Source organism: Melopsittacus undulatus, chromosome 27 (genome assembly GCF_012275295.1).
Source record: "Melopsittacus undulatus isolate bMelUnd1 chromosome 27, bMelUnd1.mat.Z, whole genome shotgun sequence".
In the NCBI taxonomy this organism is placed as follows: domain Eukaryota; kingdom Metazoa; phylum Chordata; class Aves; order Psittaciformes; family Psittaculidae; genus Melopsittacus; species Melopsittacus undulatus.
This window is the reverse complement of record NC_047553.1, coordinates 573,630-587,857: the sequence shown is the minus strand read 5'-3', so window position 1 is coordinate 587,857 and position 14,228 is coordinate 573,630. Positions and strand designations below refer to the sequence as shown.

General features: G+C 60.6%; 2 protein-coding genes across 2 annotated transcripts in view; both read left to right on the top strand.

The window, feature by feature from the left end:
- KCNA7 (potassium voltage-gated channel subfamily A member 7) overlaps positions 1–4,946 on the top strand; it is a 6,205-nt gene extending 1,259 nt beyond the window's left edge. The window contains exons 2-3 of the mRNA XM_034072368.1: positions 3,093–3,153; positions 4,174–4,946. Of these exons, the coding sequence (XP_033928259.1) occupies positions 3,093–3,153; positions 4,174–4,946 (834 nt within the window). The remainder of the gene's footprint in view (positions 1–3,092; positions 3,154–4,173) is intronic.
- A 1,145-nt stretch (positions 4,947–6,091) lies between these two features.
- Positions 6,092–13,976, top strand: PNKP (polynucleotide kinase 3'-phosphatase). The gene is made up of 17 exons (XM_034072367.1): positions 6,092–6,225; positions 6,848–6,894; positions 7,112–7,246; positions 7,298–7,381; positions 7,501–7,580; positions 7,684–7,741; positions 8,444–8,551; positions 9,521–9,592; positions 9,759–9,807; positions 10,613–10,683; positions 10,788–10,880; positions 10,972–11,068; positions 11,141–11,202; positions 11,831–11,940; positions 12,778–12,865; positions 13,298–13,359; positions 13,833–13,976. The coding sequence occupies exons 1-17, from the start codon at positions 6,105–6,107 to the stop codon at positions 13,951–13,953; spliced, it is 1,458 nt and encodes a 485-aa protein (XP_033928258.1). The 5' UTR covers positions 6,092–6,104; the 3' UTR covers positions 13,954–13,976.
- The last annotated feature ends 252 nt before the right edge of the window (positions 13,977–14,228 follow it).

Sequence of the window (14,228 nt, the reverse complement as noted above, 5' to 3'; positions counted from 1 at the left end):
ATGGGGGTACCCGGTGTAGGGGGTAAGGGGTTGGGGACACTGGGACATTGGGGACAGGCGGTGACCGGTGGACAGGCGTGACCGGGTGACAGGGCGTTGCCGGACACCCCATGTTAGTGGATAGTGGTTGGGGACCTTTGGTTATAGGGGGGTAAGGGTTTAATAGGGGGAAGGGGGGGACACCCCATGACTGGGGGACAGGGTTGGGGGCAGCCCCATACGGGACAGGCGGTGGACGGTGGGTTGGGAACAGCCCTCAGTGGTGTTGGGGGGGGGGGAACCGGTGAACGGAGCCCCATAAAACAGTGGGGGGGGGATCAGGGAGATGACACAGGGGGGACCCCAAAGTGCTTTGAGGGTCCCCCCCATAGCAGGGGTGTCCTTGTGGGAGCCCCAAGGACACTGAGGGGCCCCAGCCCCATAGGGAGCTTAAGGACCCCCAAAGGGCTTTTAAGGGGCCCCACTCCATAGAGCTCTTAGGAAGCCCCCCAAGAGACCCCCTCAAGAGCCCCAAAATCCGCCTCTGACCCACAGACCCATTGGAACCCCCAAAGAACTTGAAAGGCTCCTTCTGGAAACCCCAGAAGGACCTTCCAGAACCTTCCCCCAACCCCAAAAACCCATTAAGAACCCCAAAAGGACCCTTCAGAACCCAAAAAGACCTTTGGAACTTCTCCCCCCCACAAAGCCAATAGAATCCCAAGAAACCCTTCCAGAACCCCAAAAACCTTTCAAGAACCCCAAAAGAACCTTCCAAACTTTCCAGAACTTCTTCATCCCCAAGAACCCCTCAAAACCCCCCTCTAGAACTGCAACAGGAGGGACCTTCCAGAACCCCAAAAAGACATTGAAGTACCCCAAAAACCCTTCAAAACCCCAAACAACCTCTAGAACCCTTCCAGAACCCTCAAGAACCCCAAAAGAACCTTCCAGAACCTTCCAGCCCCTTCTCCATCCCCAAAAGAACCCCTCAAAACCCCTCTAGAATAGAACCCAAAAGAACCTTCCAAACCCAAAACCCCCTCTAAACCTTCCACCCCCCCCCCCCACCATGGCCGAGCCCTCCCTCCTGTTTGCGACCGCGTCGCCATCAACGTCTCCGTCGCCGCTTCGAGACCCTGCTCCGGACCCTGCTCCGGTTCCCGGACACGTTACTGGGTGACCCTCGACGCCGCGCCGGTTCTTCGACCCCCGACGCCGCGAGTACTTTCTTCGACCGCCATTCTGGAGCCTTCGTGGCCGTCCTACACTATTACCAGTCCGGGTGTCGCTTCCGGCGCCCTCCGGATGTCCCATTGGACGTGGTTCCTGAGAGCTGCGGTTCTATTGGCTCGGGGAGGAGGCAGGGGAGGTTACGTGAGGCCGAAGGCTTCGCGGCTCCGGCGGCCCGCGGCGCTGCCCCGGGGCCAGGCTCTCCGGCGCCGCGCGTGGCTCCTGTGTGAGCACCCCGAGAGCTCGGCCGGGGCGCGGGTGGTGGCGCTGGTGTCGTTGTTGTCGCCTGGTGTCCATCGTGGTGTTCTGTCTGGAGACCATGCCGCAGTTTCAGGGGTACGGCGCATGGGGAGGCGCAGGTGAGAGTGGGTGCGTGGGGGGTGGAAGGGGGGGGGTCGGGTTACCATTGTCATTGTTGTCATGGTGTTGTCTTCCTCATCAACATCATTGTCTTCCTCATTGACATCATCATCTTCAACGTCAATGGCACCATTATCGTTATGGGCCTCACCCCATCATCATCATCATCATGGTCATGGTCATCGTCTTCCTCCTTGACATCATCATCTTCAGTGTCAATGGCACCATTATCATTATGGGGCTCGCCCCATCATCATCATCACAGTCATGGTCATCGTCTTCATCCTTGACACCATCATCAGCATCTTCAGCATCAATAGTACCAGTATCCTTATGAGCCTCAGCTCCATCATCATCATCATCATGGTCATGGTCATCGTCTTCCTCGACATCATCATCAGCATCTTCAGCATCAATGGCACCAGTATCCTTGTGGGTCTCCCATCATCATCATCATGGTCATCGTCTTCCTCCTTGACATCAGCATCTTCCTCCTTGACCTCATCATCATCATGGTTGTTGTCTTCCTCATCAACATAATCGTCTTCCTCCTTGACACCAGCATCGTCATCTTGAGCATCAATGGCACCATTATCCTTGTGGGTCTTGGCCCCATCATCATTGTTGTCATGGTTGTTGTCTTCCTCATCAACATCATCATCTTCACTGTCAATGGCACCATTATCATTATGGGCCTCGCCCCATCATCATCATCATGGTCATCGTCTTCCTCCTTGACATCATCATGAGCATCTTCAGCATCAATGGTACCATTATCCTTATGGGCCTTAGACCCATCATCTTCATCATCATGGTTGTTGTCTTCCTCGTTGACATCATCATCTTCCTCCGTGACATCACCGTCATCATCTTCAGCTTCAATGGCACCATTATCCTTGTGGGTCTCAACCTATCATCATCATCACGGTTGTTGTCTTCCTCCTTGACATCATCATCATCTTCAGCATCACTGGTGCCATTATCCTTAAGGGCATTGGCCCCATCAGCATCGTCATGGTCATCATCTTCCTCCTTGACATCATCATCTTCAGCGTCAACAGCACCAGTATCCTTGTGGGTCTTGGCCCCATCATCATCATCATGGTCATCATCTTCCTCCTCAATATCATCACCTTCCTCTTCAGCGTCATCAGCACTGTTATCCTTATGGGCCTCAGCCCCACATCTTCCTCCTTGACATCATCATCTTCCTCTTCATCATCACTGTCACCATTGTTCCTATCCTCATGGGCCTCAGCCCCACCATCATCAAGGGCTCCATCTTCCTCCTCCACCTCATCACCTTCATCCACATCCTCACCACCATCCTCCTTGTGCTCCTCAGCTTCATCACCCTCCTCCTCCTCTTCCTCCTCCTCCTCTTCCTCCTCCTCCTCTTCATCAGCATCAATCTTCTCCAGCTCAATCTTCTTCCTCCTCCTCTTCTTCTCCTCCCCAGCTCCTCACCCTCCTCATCCACATTCCCCTCCTCCTCCCCAGCATCAGCATCCTCCCTCCAGCCTTCATCCACCCTTTTCTCTGCCTCCTCCTCCTCTTTATCTCCATCAACTTCCTCTTCCTTGGAATCCTCCTTTTCCTCTGGGATAGGGATCCATTGGTCTGGATGATGGATCCATGGGTCTGGATGATGGATCCATTGGTCTGGGTGTTGGATCCATGGGTCTGGGTGTTGGATCCATAGGTCTGGATGATGAATCCATGGGTCTGGATGATGGATCCATGGGTCTGGATGTCAGATCCATAGGTCTGGATGATGGATCCATGGGTCTGGATGATGAATCCATGGGTCTGGATGATGGATCCATGGGTCTGGATGATGGATCCATGGGTCTGGATGGGCTCCAATGCCCATTAACCCATAGTGGGGGGTGGACCCAAGCAGCTGGGTGGGCTTTAACCTCCATTATCTCACTCTACATGGTGGATCCATGGGTCTGGGTGATGGATCTAAGATCTGGATGATGGATCTAGGATCTGGATGATGAATCCATGGGTCTGGATGATAAATCCATGGGTCTGGATGATGGATCCATGGGTCTGGGTGCTGGATCCATGAGTCTGGATCATGGATTTAAGGGTCTGGATGACAGATCCATAGGTCTGGATCATGGATCTAGGGTCTAGATAATGGATCCATGGGTCTGGATGATGAATCCATGGGTCTGGATGATGAATCCATGGGGCTGGATGATGGATCCATGAGTCTGGATCATGGATTAAAGGGTCTGGATGATGTATCCATGGGTCTGGATGATGGATCCATAAGTGTGGATGATAGATCCATTGGTCTAGATGATGGATCCGTGGGTCTGGATCATGGATTTAAGGGTCTGGGTGATGGATCCATGGGTGTGGATGATGGATCTAGGATCTGGATGATGGATCTGTTGGTCTGGATGATGGATCCATGAATCTAGATAATGGAGCCATGGGTTAAGATAATGGATCCATGGGTCTGGACGATGGATCCATGGGTCAGCACCATAGACCTGCACGTCTGTGTGCTGACCCCCCCTCTCTCTCTCCCCCCCAGCCCCCCCCCAACACCACCACCCCCCTCCCCCCCCTCCCGCAGCATCCTCTCGGACCCCTTCTTCCTGGTGGAGACCGTTGCATCTGCTGGTTTCAGCCTGGAGCTGCTGGTGCGCCTGGCGGCCAGCCCCAGCAAAGCCGCCTTCTTCCGCAGCGCCATGAACCTCATCGACCTCTTGGCCATCGCGCCCTACTTCGTGGCGCTGGGCACGGAGCTGGCGCGCCGCGGGGGGCTGGCGCAACCCGCCATGGCGCTGGCGGTGGTGCGCGTGGTGCGCCTGGTGCGCGTCTTCCGCGTCTTCAAGCTGTCGCGCCACTCGACGGGGCTGCAGATCCTGGGCCAGACGCTCAAGGCCAGCATGCGGGAGCTGGGGCTGCTCATCTTCTTCCTCCTCATCGGCGTCGTGCTCTTCGCCAGCGCCGTCTACTTCGCCGAGGCCGAGGACGCCGCCACCGCCTTCACCTCCATCCCGCAGGCCTTCTGGTGGGCTGTGGTCACCATGACCACCGTGGGCTACGGGGACATGGCGCCGGTGACGGTGGGAGGCCGCCTGGTGGGGTCTCTTTGCGCCATCGCTGGTGTTCTCACCATCTCCTTGCCCGTCCCTGTCATCGTCTCCAACTTCAGTTACTTCTATAGGAGGGAGCTCCATGGGGAGGACAATGGGGACTTCAGGCCGGCGTCGCCCTGCCCCCGACACCCACCCCCACCAGAGGAGGGGGGGGAGGGGAAGGGGGAGGGGGGAGGGGGGGAGATGGATGGGGAGGCGGTGGGGGGGGGGGCGAGGGGGTGGGGGGGGAGGTTGGTGACGGAGGTGTGAGGGGGGAGGGGAGGGGATGGGGTGCATGGGGGCAGCCATTGGTGCATCAGGACATGTGATGGTGCACAGGGTCATGTGATGGGGGTAAGGACACGTGATGGTGCACAGGGACACGTGACAGTGCACAAGGACATGTGATGGTGGATAAGGACATGTGACAATGGACAAGGACACATGATGGTGCATAGGGTCATGTGATGATGGACACGGACATGTGATGGTGCTTGAAGCCATCTGATGGTGCACAGGGACATGTGACAGTGGGCAAGGACACGTGATCATGGACAAGGACACGTGATGGTGGATAAGGACACGTGATCATGGACAAGGACACGTGATCATGGACAGGAACACGTGATGGTGGACAAGGATGTACAATGGTGAACACACGTGTCTAGTGGTGCCCAAGGACATGTGACACCGCACAAGGACACGTGATCATGGACAAGGACACGTGATCATGGACAAGGACACGTGATCATGGACAAGGACACGTGACACCACACTGGGACACGTGACGCTGCACAAAGTCACCTGATGGGGCACGAGGTCACCCAGGGACACGTGTGGGGGGGGGGGCACCCGGACCCTGTCCCATGTGACCCCTCCCCCCCCCGGAACCTTCCAATGGGGCAATAAACGTGGGGACATCAAATGGGGCTGATGGGGGGGTCATTGGGGGGGGGGGGGCAAGGTCACGTGGGCACCGGTACAAGGTCACGTGGGCACCGGAACAAGGTCATGGGGACACTTCCGTAAGGCCCATGGGGCATTTCCGGTGTATTACGGGTGTATTTCCGGTGTTTAACCGGTCTATTTCCGGTCCATTTCCGGTTTATTACCGGTCTATTTCCGGTGCATTACCGGAGTACTTCCGGTGTATTTCCGGTCCGATTCCGGTGCATTACCGGTGTACTTCCGGTGTATTTCCGGTCCATTTCCGGTTCTCCGGTGCCCCCCCCGCCCCTGGAGGACTCACCCTCCCCTGGAGGACCAACCCCGCCCCCACCGTCAGGGGGCGCACTACCGGAAGTTACGTAACCCTAACCGGAAGTCACGCGGTGACGGAGCCGGGCCGAGCCCTAAGGAGCGGACCCGTGTCCTGCGTCACCTGACCGGAAGCGGAAGCTCCGCCCGCAGCGTCACTTCCGGCGCGCCATGCAGCGCTGTGAGCTGCGCGGTGGAGCCCGTCCGGTGCCGCTGCCCCACGGAGAGGTCGTGACCCTGGGGCGGGGACCGGAAACGGGGGTCACGGACCGGAAGTGCTCCCGGAGACAGGGTGCGACCGGAAACCCGCCCCCCTGACCCCCAACCCCGTTACATCCGGGTATCACGTGGCCTCCTTCCCCTCCCCCCCCATAAGCCCCTCCCCCCCCCCCCCAACCCCCCCCATTTACTTCCGGGTATCATTGTAACCTCATTACCCTCCCCCCCCCATAACCCTTCCCCCCCATAACCCCTCCCCCCCCCATGACCCCCTATGACCCCCACAAGACCCCTTTCTCACCCCTCCCCCCCCCATAACTCCTCATTTACATACGGGTATCACCCTGACCTCCTTCCCGTCCCCCCCATAACCCCCTCAATGACCCCCCCCATGACCCCCTCCCCCCTATAAGCCCCTCCCCCCCCCATAACCCCCCCCTTTACATCCGGGTATCACTGTAATCTCCTTCCCCTCCCCCCCATAACCCCCTTCCCCCCCATGACCCGTCCATGACCCCCTCCCCCCACCATAAGCCCCTCCCCCCCCCCATAACCCCCCATTTACATCCGGGTATCACTGTGACCTCTTTCCTCTCCCCCCCTATAACCCCCCCATAAGCCCCTCCCCCCCCCATAACCCCTCCCCCCCCCCATGACCCCCCCATGACCCCTTTCTCCCCCCTCCCCCTCTGCAGTGGAGATCGTTGCTGACTGCACCGAGGGCACAGCTCTGGTCACACAGGTGGGGGAGGGGAGGGGGGTCCTGAAGCTCCATGGGGGGGGGAGGGGCATTGATATGGGGGGAGGGGCATGGATATGGGGGAGGGGCATTTATATGGGGGAGGGGCATTGATATGGGGGGAGGGGCATTGATATGGGGGAGGGGCATTGATATGGGGGGAGGGGCATTGATATGGGGTTCCCCCCCCCCCCATTAACGCTCCCCCCCCCCATTGCAGCATGGGGTGAACCCCACATCCGTGGGGGGGACCCCATTGGGCCGTGGGGTCAGCACCACACTGAGGCCAGGCCAGACCCTCTGCTTGGTCAATGGCCTCTACCCATTGGAGCTGCACGTCGAGGGGCCCCCCCCATCCCCCCCCCCATCCTCCCCTCCCCCCACCCCCTCCCCTCCCCCCCCCAAGCGCCCCTGCCCCCCCCCCGACCCTTGGACCCAATGTGGAGCCCTCTTGGTCTTCACCCCCCCTGGGGTCATCCCCAGCTCCAAGGTCAGTCTATGGGGTCCCCCCCCCCTTTTTGGGGTGTTGCCCCTTTAAGGGGGTCCCCACACTGTGGGACCCCCATTTTAATGGGGGTCACCCCCTAACCCCCCCCATGGCCCCCCCAGATCGCAGGGTTTGACCTGGATGGGACTCTCATCAGCACCAAGTCAGGGAGGGTGTTTCCTATGGGGCCTGAGGACTGGAGGTGAGGGGGGGATGGGATGGGGGGGGGTGGGGGGAGGGGGGGGGGCAGATTTGGGGACCCCCCCCCTGGGTTTGTGTGTTTATTGCCCCCCCAAATCCCATAGGATTCTGTACCCGGAGGTGCCCAAGAAGCTGAAGGAGCTGCAGAAGGAGGGGTATAAGGTGAGAGACACCCCCCAAAACACATTGGACTCCCCCATGGACACCCTCAAACCCCATTGAACCCCCCCCAAACCCTATTGAAACCCCCCAAACCCCATTGCACCCCCCCAAACCCCATTGACTACCATTGCCCCCCCCCCCAAACCCCATTGAACCGCCCCAAAACCCCATTGGACCCCCCCCAAACCCCATTGAACCCCCCCAAACCCCATTGGACACCCCCTGGACCCCCCCAAACTCCATTGAACCCCCCATGGACACCCCCCAAACCCCATTGGACCCCCCCAAACCCCATTGAACGCCCCCCAAACCCCATTGGCCCCCCCAAACCCCATTGAACCCCCCCCCAAACCCCATTGACTCCCATTGCCCCCCTCCAAACCCCATTGAACCCCCAACAAAACCCCATTGGCCCCCCCAAACCCCATTGAACCCCCCCCAAACCCCATTGACTCCCATTGCCCCCCTCCAAACCCCATTGAACCCCCAACAAAACCCCATTGAGCCCCCCCCCAAACCCCATTGGACCCCCCAAACCCCATTGATTCCCATTGCCCCCCCCAAACCCCATTGGACCCCCCAAACCCCATTGATTCCCATTGCCCCCCCCCAAACCCCATTGAACACCCCCCAAACCCCATTGGCCCCCCCCAAACCCCATTGCCTCCCCCAGACCCCATTGACTCCCATTGCCCCCCCCAGGTCGTTGTCTTCACCAACCAAATGGGGATCTCCCGCGGGCGCCTCCAGTGCTCCCAGTTCAAGGCCAAGGTGGAGGCTGTGGCCCAGAAACTGGGGGGGGCCCTGCAGGTGAGTGTGACCCCCCCATACTGGGAGCGACCCCCCCATACTGGGAGTGACCCCCCCATACTGGGAGTGACCCCCTCATACTGGGAGTGACCCACCCCCATACTGGGAGTGACCCCCCCATACTGGGAGTGACCCCCCCATACTGGGAGCGACCCCCCCCATACTGGGAGTGACCCCCCCATACTGGGAGTGACCCCCCCATACTGGGAGCGACCCCCCCCATACTGGGAGTGACCCCCCCATACTGGGAGTGACCCCCCCATACTGGGAGCGACCCCCCCATACTGGGATTGACCCCCCCCATACTGGGAGCGACCCCCCCCATACTGGGAGTGACCCCCATCATACTGGGAGTGACCCCCTCCCCATACTGGGAGTGACCCCCATCATACTGGGAGTGACACCCCCCATACTGGGAGTGACCCCCATCATACTGGGAGTGACCCCCTCCCCATACTGGGAGTGACCCCCATCATACTGGGAGTGACCCCCCCCCATACTGGGAATGACCCCCCCATACTGGGAGTGACCCCCCCCATACTGGGAGTGACCCCCTCATACTGGGAGTGACCCCCCCATACTGGGAGTGACCCCCCCCATACTGGGAGTGACCCCTCCCCCATACTGGGAGCGACCCCCCATACTGGGAGCGACCCCCCCATACTGGGAGTGACCCCCCCATACTGGGAGAGACCCCCCGCATACTGGAAGTGACACCTCCATACTGGGAGCGACCCCCCCATACTGGAAGTGACCCCCCCATACTGGGAGTGACCCCTCCATACTGGGAGCGACCCCCCCATACTGGGAGTGAACCCCCCCCCATACTGGGAGCGACCCCCCCATACTGGGAGTGACCCCCTCATACTGGGAGTGATCCCCTTTCATACTGGGAGAGACCCCCCCCATACTGGGAGTGACCCCACCATACTGGGAGTGACCCCCCCTCATACTGTGACCCCCCCACAGGTGCTGGTGGCGACAGGACCGGGGCTGTACCGGAAACCAGTGCTGGGGATGTGGGACCATTTGTGCCAGGAGGTGCTGGGGGGGCACTGGGATGGACTGGGAAGGGACTGGGACCCATTGGGTTGAACTGGACCCCACTGGTCTGAACTGGTCCCCACTGGTCTGAACTGGTGTTACTGGTTTGGGTTGAACTGGTCCCCACTGGTCTGAACTGGTGTCACTGCTTTGCCCCCCACAGGCCAATGGGGCCGTGCCTGTGTCGGTGCCCGACAGCTTCTATGTGGGGGGTGAGTTGGGGGGGAGGGGATCCTGGGTCCGTTTTGGGGCTATTTTGGGCTGTTTTGGGTCTACCATCCCCCTCTCCCATCCCCCTCTCCCCTCCCCCTCTCCCATCCCCCTCTCCCATCCCCCTCTCCCCTCCCCCTCTCCCATCCCCCTCTCCCCTCCCCCTCTCCCATCCCCTCCCCCATCCCCCTCTCCCCTCCCCCTCTCCCATCCCCCTCTCCCCTCCCCCTCTCCCCTCCCCCTCTCCCCTCCCCCTCTCCCCTCCCCCTCCCCCATCCCCCCTCCCCCATCCCCCTCTCCCCTCCCCCTCTCCCCTCCCCCTCTCCCCTCCCCCTCTCCCCTCCCCCTCTCCCCTCCCCCTCTCCCATCCCCCTCTCCCATCCCCCTCTCCCATCCCCCTCTCCCCTCCCCCTCTCCCCTCCCCCTCTCCCCTCCCCCTCTCCCCTCCCCCTCTCCCCTCCCCCTCTCCCATCCCCCTCCCCCATCCCCCTCTCCCCTCCCCCTCTCCCCTCCCCCTCTCCCCTCCCCCTCTCCCCTCCCCCTCTCCCCTCCCCCTCTCCCATCCCCCTCTCCCATCCCCCTCTCCCATCCCCCTCTCCCCTCCCCCTCTCCCCTCCCCCTCTCCCATCCCCCTCTCCCATCCCCCTCTCCCCTCCCCCTCTCCCCTCCCCCCTCTCCCCTCCCCCTCTCCCATCCCCCTCTCCCCTCCCCCTCTCCCCTCCCCCTCTCCCATCCCCCCCTCCCATCCCCCCCTCCCATCCCCCTCCCCCCTCCCCCTCTCCCATCCCCCTCTCCCCTCCCCCACAGATGCAGCCGGACGCCCCCAGAATTGGGCCCCTGGGCGCAAGAAAAAGGACTTTTCGTGCACTGATCGTTTGGTGAGTGCCAAAAACACCGGAATTCACCCCAAAACGGCCCCCTCGGTGACCCCTGACCTCCAGTCTGTGCCCTCTGACCCCGGTCTGTGACCTTTGACCCCCAGTTCGCCATCAACGCCGGCCTCCGCTTCCACACCCCGGAGGAATTCTTCCTGGGCTGGCCCCCGGCGCCCTTTGACCTGCCGACCTTTGACCCCGTGAGTGACCCCTCCCCCCCCCATTCAACAGCCTGTGGGTGAGCCCTGAGCGTGACCTTTGTCCTCCTGACCATGACCTTTGACCCGGCAGCGGAAGCTTGACCCCTCGGGGCCACTCTATGACCCCCCCGATGAACCTCTGCTCAGCTCCACCCCTGAGGTCGTGGTGGCCGTGGGGTACCCGGGGGGTGAGTGACCTCTGACCCCTGACCCCATCGGTGATCTCTGACCCCCAACCTGACCCCTGCCCTCTGACCCAGCTGGGAAGTCGACCTTCCTGAAGACACATTTCGTTCCCGCGGGATACGTCTACGTCAACCGGGTGAGTGAGGTCATGTGACACCCACGTGACCCCCATGTGACCCAGCTGTGGTCCCCCCATGACCCAGCTATGACCTATGTGACCCAGCTGTGGCCCATGTGATGCAGTTGTGCCCCATGTGACCCCCCTTGCCCCACGCAACCCAACTGTGACCCACATGACCCAGCTGTGACCCCCCACGTGACGTAGCTTTGCCCCATGTGACCCAGCTGTGACCCACGTGACCCCACATGACCCAGCTGTGCCCCATGTTTCCCAACTGTGACCCCATGTGACCCCACTGTGACCCCCCACATGACCCCGCTGTGGCCTCATGTGACCCAGCTGTGCCCCATGTGACCCCCACATGACCCAGCTGTGCCCCACATGACCCACGTGACCCAGCTGTGCCCCACGTGACGCAGCTGTGCCCCACGTGACCCAGCTGTGCCCCCCCATGTGACCCTACATGACACAGCTGTGCCCCACGTGACCCAGCTGTGACCCACATGACTCAGCTGTGACCCACATGACTCAGCTGTGACCCACATGACCCACGTGATGCAGCTGTGCCCCACATGACCCAGCTGTGCCCCATGTTATCCCACGTGACCCAGCTGTGACCCCACGTGACCCATGTTCCCCACAGGACACGCTGGGCTCCTGGCATCGCTGTGTTGCTGCCTGTGAGGCTGCTCTGGGCAGAGGCTGCTCTGTGGCCATTGACAACACAAACCCGGACCCCGAATCCAGGCAGAGGTGGGGGGGGCAGAACAGCCCTGGGACCATAGAACCCCTATGTGACCCATAGATCCCTGTGTGTGACCCATAGATCCCATATGTGACCCATAGATCCTGTGTGTGACCCATAGATCCCATATGTGACCCATAGATCCCATATGTGACCCATAGATCCTGTGTGTGACCCATAGATCCCATATGTGACCCATAGATCCTGTGTGTGACCCATAGATCCCATATGTGACCCATAGAACACATGTGTGACCCCATAGATCCTGTGTGTGACCCCATAGATCCTGTGTGTGACCCATAGATCCCTGTATGTGCCCCATAGAACCTGTGTGTGTTCCATAGATCCTTGTGTGACCCATAGAACCTGTGTGCCCCATAGATCCGTGTGTGTCACATAGAACCCATACGTGACCCCATAGAACACATGTGTGACCCATAGATCCCTGTGTGTGACCCATAGATCCTGTGTGTGACCCATAGATCCTGTGTGCTCCATAGACCCCTGTGTGACCCCATAACCCATGTGTGACCCCATAGAACCCGTGTGACCCCATAGATCTCATCTGTGACCCTGTAGATCCCATGTGACCCCATAGAACCCATATATGACCCCATAGATCCCATATGTGACCCATAGAACCCGTATGTGACCCATAGAACCCATATGTGACTCATAGATCCTGTATGTGACCCCATAGAACCTGTGTGCCCCATAGATCCCGTATGTGACCCCATAGTTCCCTATATGCCCCCATAGAACCTCTATGTGACCCCATAGAACCTGTATGTGCCCCATAGATCCCCATAGGCCCCCCCTGACCCCCCCTGCTCCCTGCCCCCCAGGTTCGTGGCCTGTGCTCGCGCTGCCTCCGTCCCCTGCAGGTGTTTGCTCTTCACTGCCAGCATCGAGCAGGCTCAGCACAACTGCAGGGTCAGGGGGGGGGGGGTCTGGGGGGTGGGGGAGGGGTCTGGGGGGGAGGGGTCTGAGGTGGGGGGAGGGGTTATGGGGTGGGGGAGGAGTTTGACGGTGGGTCGGGTCTGGGGGGGGAGGGATCGGGGGAGGGGTCTGAGGTGGGGAAGGGTCTGGGGGGGAGGGGACAGAGGGGGGGGAGGGGAATGAGGGTGGGGGGAGGGGTCTGAGGTGGGGGAGGGGTTTGAGGGGGGAAGGATTTAAGGGGGCAGGGGTCAGAGGGGGGTTACGGAGTGGGGGAGGGGTCGGAGGAAGGGAGGGGTCTGAAGAAGGGGGGGAGGTGTCTGAGGAGGGGGAGAGGGGGGTTCTGTGGGGGGGGAGGGGTCTGAGGTACGGGTGGGGTATGGGTCTGACCCCCCATCCCCCCCTGAACCCCCGTTTCCCACATCCCAGTTCCGGGATATGACCGAGAGTGACCATGTCCCTGTCACTGATGCTGTGCTCTATGGATACAGGTGGGGGAGGGGCGGGGGGGGGGGAGGGGCATGCAGGTGGGGGGAGGGGCATGAGGGGGGTTCCCTGTCACAGGGTTACACAGGGTTCTATGGGGTCACATACGGGTCTATGGAGCACATAAGGATCTATGGGGCACACAGCTTTCTATGGGGCTCATAGGGTTCTATGGGGTCACATAAAGGTTCTATGGGGCACAGAGGGTTCTATGGAGTCACATAGGTTCCTATGGGGCACAGGTTGTATGGTGTCACACAGGGATCTATGGGTCACATAGGGTTCTATGGGGTCAGATAGGGTTCTATGGGGCACACAAGGATCTATGGGGCACACAGGTTCTATGGGGCTCATAGGGTTCTATGGGGTCACATGGGGGTCTATGGGTCACGTGGGGGTCTATGGGGTCACGTGGGGGTCTATGGGGTCACGTGGGGGTCTATGGGGGCGGGGCATTGACTTGGCCCCTCCCCCCCAGGAACCGGTTCGTCCCTCCCTCCCTCTCCGAGGGCTTTTCCCGCCTCCTGCACATCCACTTCCGGCCTCACTTCCGGGACCCGCAGCGGAAGCGCCTCTACCTGCAGTTCAGTGCGGGGTGAAGCCACGCCCCCTTCCCCTTGACCCCGCCCACCCCGAGGCCACGCCCCCAACCTCAAACCCCGCCCCCTCCCTCCATAGACACCGCCCCCTCCCATCCAAACCACGCCCCCTTCCCTTGACTCCGCCCCTTACCGAGGCCACGCCCCCTCCCCTTCAGGCCCCGCCCCCTCCCCTAAGCCCCGCCCCCAATAAAGCTCAAAGCCACCGGCTCCAAACGAAGTCTCTGTTGTACAAACGGGGGGGAGGGGCAGGTGGGGGAGGGGCCTCGGGTGGG

Excerpts from the sequence above, each read along its gene's own strand:
- PNKP (XM_034072367.1), top strand. The coding sequence starts at position 6,105 with ATGCAGCGCTGTGAGCTGCGCGGTGGAGCCCGTCCGGTGCCGCTGCCC. Across the intron at positions 7,247-7,297 it reads ACGTCGAGGGGCCCCCCCCA|CGCCCCTGCCCCCCCCCCGA; the intron begins TCCCCCCCCCCA and ends CCCCCCCCCAAG. Across the intron at positions 7,742-8,443 it reads TGCAGAAGGAGGGGTATAAG|GTCGTTGTCTTCACCAACCA; the intron begins GTGAGAGACACC and ends TGCCCCCCCCAG.